Source organism: Galeopterus variegatus, unplaced genomic scaffold, assembly GCF_000696425.1.
Source record: "Galeopterus variegatus unplaced genomic scaffold, G_variegatus-3.0.2 Scaffold21747, whole genome shotgun sequence".
NCBI lineage: Eukaryota > Metazoa > Chordata > Mammalia > Dermoptera > Cynocephalidae > Galeopterus > Galeopterus variegatus.
Genome location: NW_007747858.1, coordinates 7,108 through 9,591, shown reverse-complemented (window position 1 = coordinate 9,591; position 2,484 = coordinate 7,108). Strand labels below are relative to the sequence as shown.

At 36.8% G+C, this 2,484-nt stretch overlaps 1 protein-coding gene across 1 annotated transcript in view; it reads right to left on the bottom strand.

Moving 5' to 3' along the window:
- The window catches only part of LOC103583331 (roundabout homolog 2-like), a gene marked incomplete at its 5' end in the record, with an annotated part of 3,540 nt that extends 2,401 nt beyond the window's left edge, over positions 1 to 1,139 (bottom strand). The window contains one exon of the mRNA XM_008564675.1: positions 934 to 1,139. Coding sequence (XP_008562897.1) covers positions 934 to 1,139 — 206 coding nt within the window. The remainder of the gene's footprint in view (positions 1 to 933) is intronic.
- Between the last annotated feature and the right edge of the window lie 1,345 nt (positions 1,140 to 2,484).

The following is a 2,484-nucleotide window of genomic DNA, read 5'->3' as shown; positions in this document are numbered from 1 at the left end:
GTGATAAAAATACCTCCAGGGATAAAAAATTGTCATCAAGTAAATACAGATATGGGTGGTTTTCTGAGAACAACCAATGAAATACAAAGATTAGACTTAAATTTATAGTAGCTATGTCTTCACTGTTATGTAAGAGGCATTTTTCGTGTGGCAAAGCATGGATACCTAATTGAATAGAAAGACTGAATTTCTAGTTGTCTCCAAATTCCTTCTATGCACATCAGGATTTTAAATTTTCTAACAAAATTCGTTAAATTTAAATCCTTGGAAGTAGGTTATGGATCAGTCCTGGGCTCATCATAGGGCATTACAAATTGAAGTCTTTCACTAGTAAACAAGGCAAGAGGAAGCCCAAGAAGTAAACAGTGAAAATAACTATATTTCTTGGGAGAGCAGCAATTATTGGAGTTAGCAATATGAAATGCATAAATGTATGGTTTATCTCGCTATACATTTTCTCTGCTCTCAAAATAATACCATGTGCAACCTAAGAGAGGCTTATTCTTAAGACTTGCTTATTTTCATCAGTGAATGATTTTACAGAGTGAAATATCAAGAAGCATTTTAAGATTGCATTCACTTGGTATGTTGCTTCTGATATACAAAATATATCATTTCTAAAAGTCAAGGTTTTTTTATGTAATAGACTGGGTTCTCTAGTAGAGTGAACTTTTCATGAAAGCTGTGGATATAATTGAGTTTTTTTTTTCATGTCTTTAAAGCTTTTTAAAATTCATGAATTTTCTTATCATTTTTGCAGCAAAGCAAAAGTATTTCCAAGTCCTTTTTGAATTTTGTGTTTAATATTAACATATTTTAAATGTTACAGAAATAGATGGAGTGCAGCAAATCTTACATAAGAAAGTATTTGATTTTTGATGCATTTTAATGTTACAAGTAGGTCAGATATTCCTATTAAATAGGTTCCATTACCTGTCACAGAGCTGTCTAGATTGTCCATACTGGATCCGGGTGTCTGGTCTAGTGCTCTCAGGGGCCTGGGGATTTCTAAAACTTCCTCTTCATCATCAGCATCATCATCTGGAACATCTGTTTCCAAATCAGAAATCAAGGCTCCAGACACGTAACCTAATGGTGGAACCGGGGGCTGTGGAGGTGGATTATTGCTTTGAATGTGCCTAGAATTCAAATGGGAAAAAAGAAGAAAAGAAAAGCAATTTATTAACATTGAGCAAAATTGTAATTATAATTAGATGGCATGCTATAGAAACTAATATTGTCTTCTTCCTTTCCACTAACTAATTTTGAAGCTTATAGTGCTTTCTTACACTTCAGCAAAAATGGTGGACTGTGGATATGTGTCTCACCAAACAATAACGTAGACTATTAAACTCTTCTATTGGTATGTACTGGGTGAAACACAGAAAAAAAAGATACAGACCCAGTATTTTTGTATACATAAGTCATCCAAACTGTGATATGTAGCAAAGAATTTAACCTTGACCCCAGAGAGTTTTGGTCTTTGCCCTCCACACCTGGGAGGTAATCTGTAAGCCCTTAGAATGTCCTGTCTGATAAAAGTGTCTCTGTTTACTTGGAGGTCTTAAGCTACTCCAGAAAGTCTAACAATATGATTTATGGTGGGGCTTTGAGTCACACAGTATCAGCTCTACCTCTGGAGAAGCTGGGGACAGGTCAGCCATGTGTGTAGTCATGTCTAGTGACAGAGCCCGAATAAAGTCTCTGGACCTCAGGGCTTGTGTGCTCTTCCCTGGTGGGCAATACTCCATTTGTATTGTCACAGTCTTTGGTGGGAAAGTAATGCTGTCCTTTACTCCATTGTGAGAAGACAACTGGAAGATCTGCTTTTGGAATATTCCCAGACTCTGCCCCACGCATTCCTTCTATTGGCTGGTTTTCATCTGTATTTTTTCACTGTAATAAACTGTAACTTTGAATATGAAAGCTTTCAGTGGGTTCTATGACTTTGAGTGAATTCTTGAACCTTAGGGTGGTCTTGGGGAAACAGGTAAACTTGTACTTGATGTCAGAATGAGAGTGGTCTTGAGGACAGCCCTTTAATGTCATATATGAGTTAATTACTGTTATCAACACCATTTTACATACAGGAAACTATAACATGTAAATTTAAGCAAATTGCCCAGGGTCATACAGCTAGTAGGACAGGTTCACCTCTATGGCACCTCCTCTTTGGCTGTCCCCGGTCAAAATCCCAGACCAAGCATCAGAATCTGTCTGGGGGTGGTATCAACATAGTTTAAGGTTATTTGGGTAATTCCAAAATGCAGGCAAATTTGAGAACTCTTGAGCTAGTGTCTGTGCTTTAAGTGGCTAAACTGCACAGCTTCATTAGTTAACTTAAAAGAAATCCTATGGCTCTTTAAGCAGCTGGCTTCAACTTAGTAGTGATGTTCTACGAAAAGCAGCATAATACAAAAAGTACCATTTAACTATAGGTTGTCTTTGACCTTTGAGAAAATATCTGATGATTGGGAAAATGTT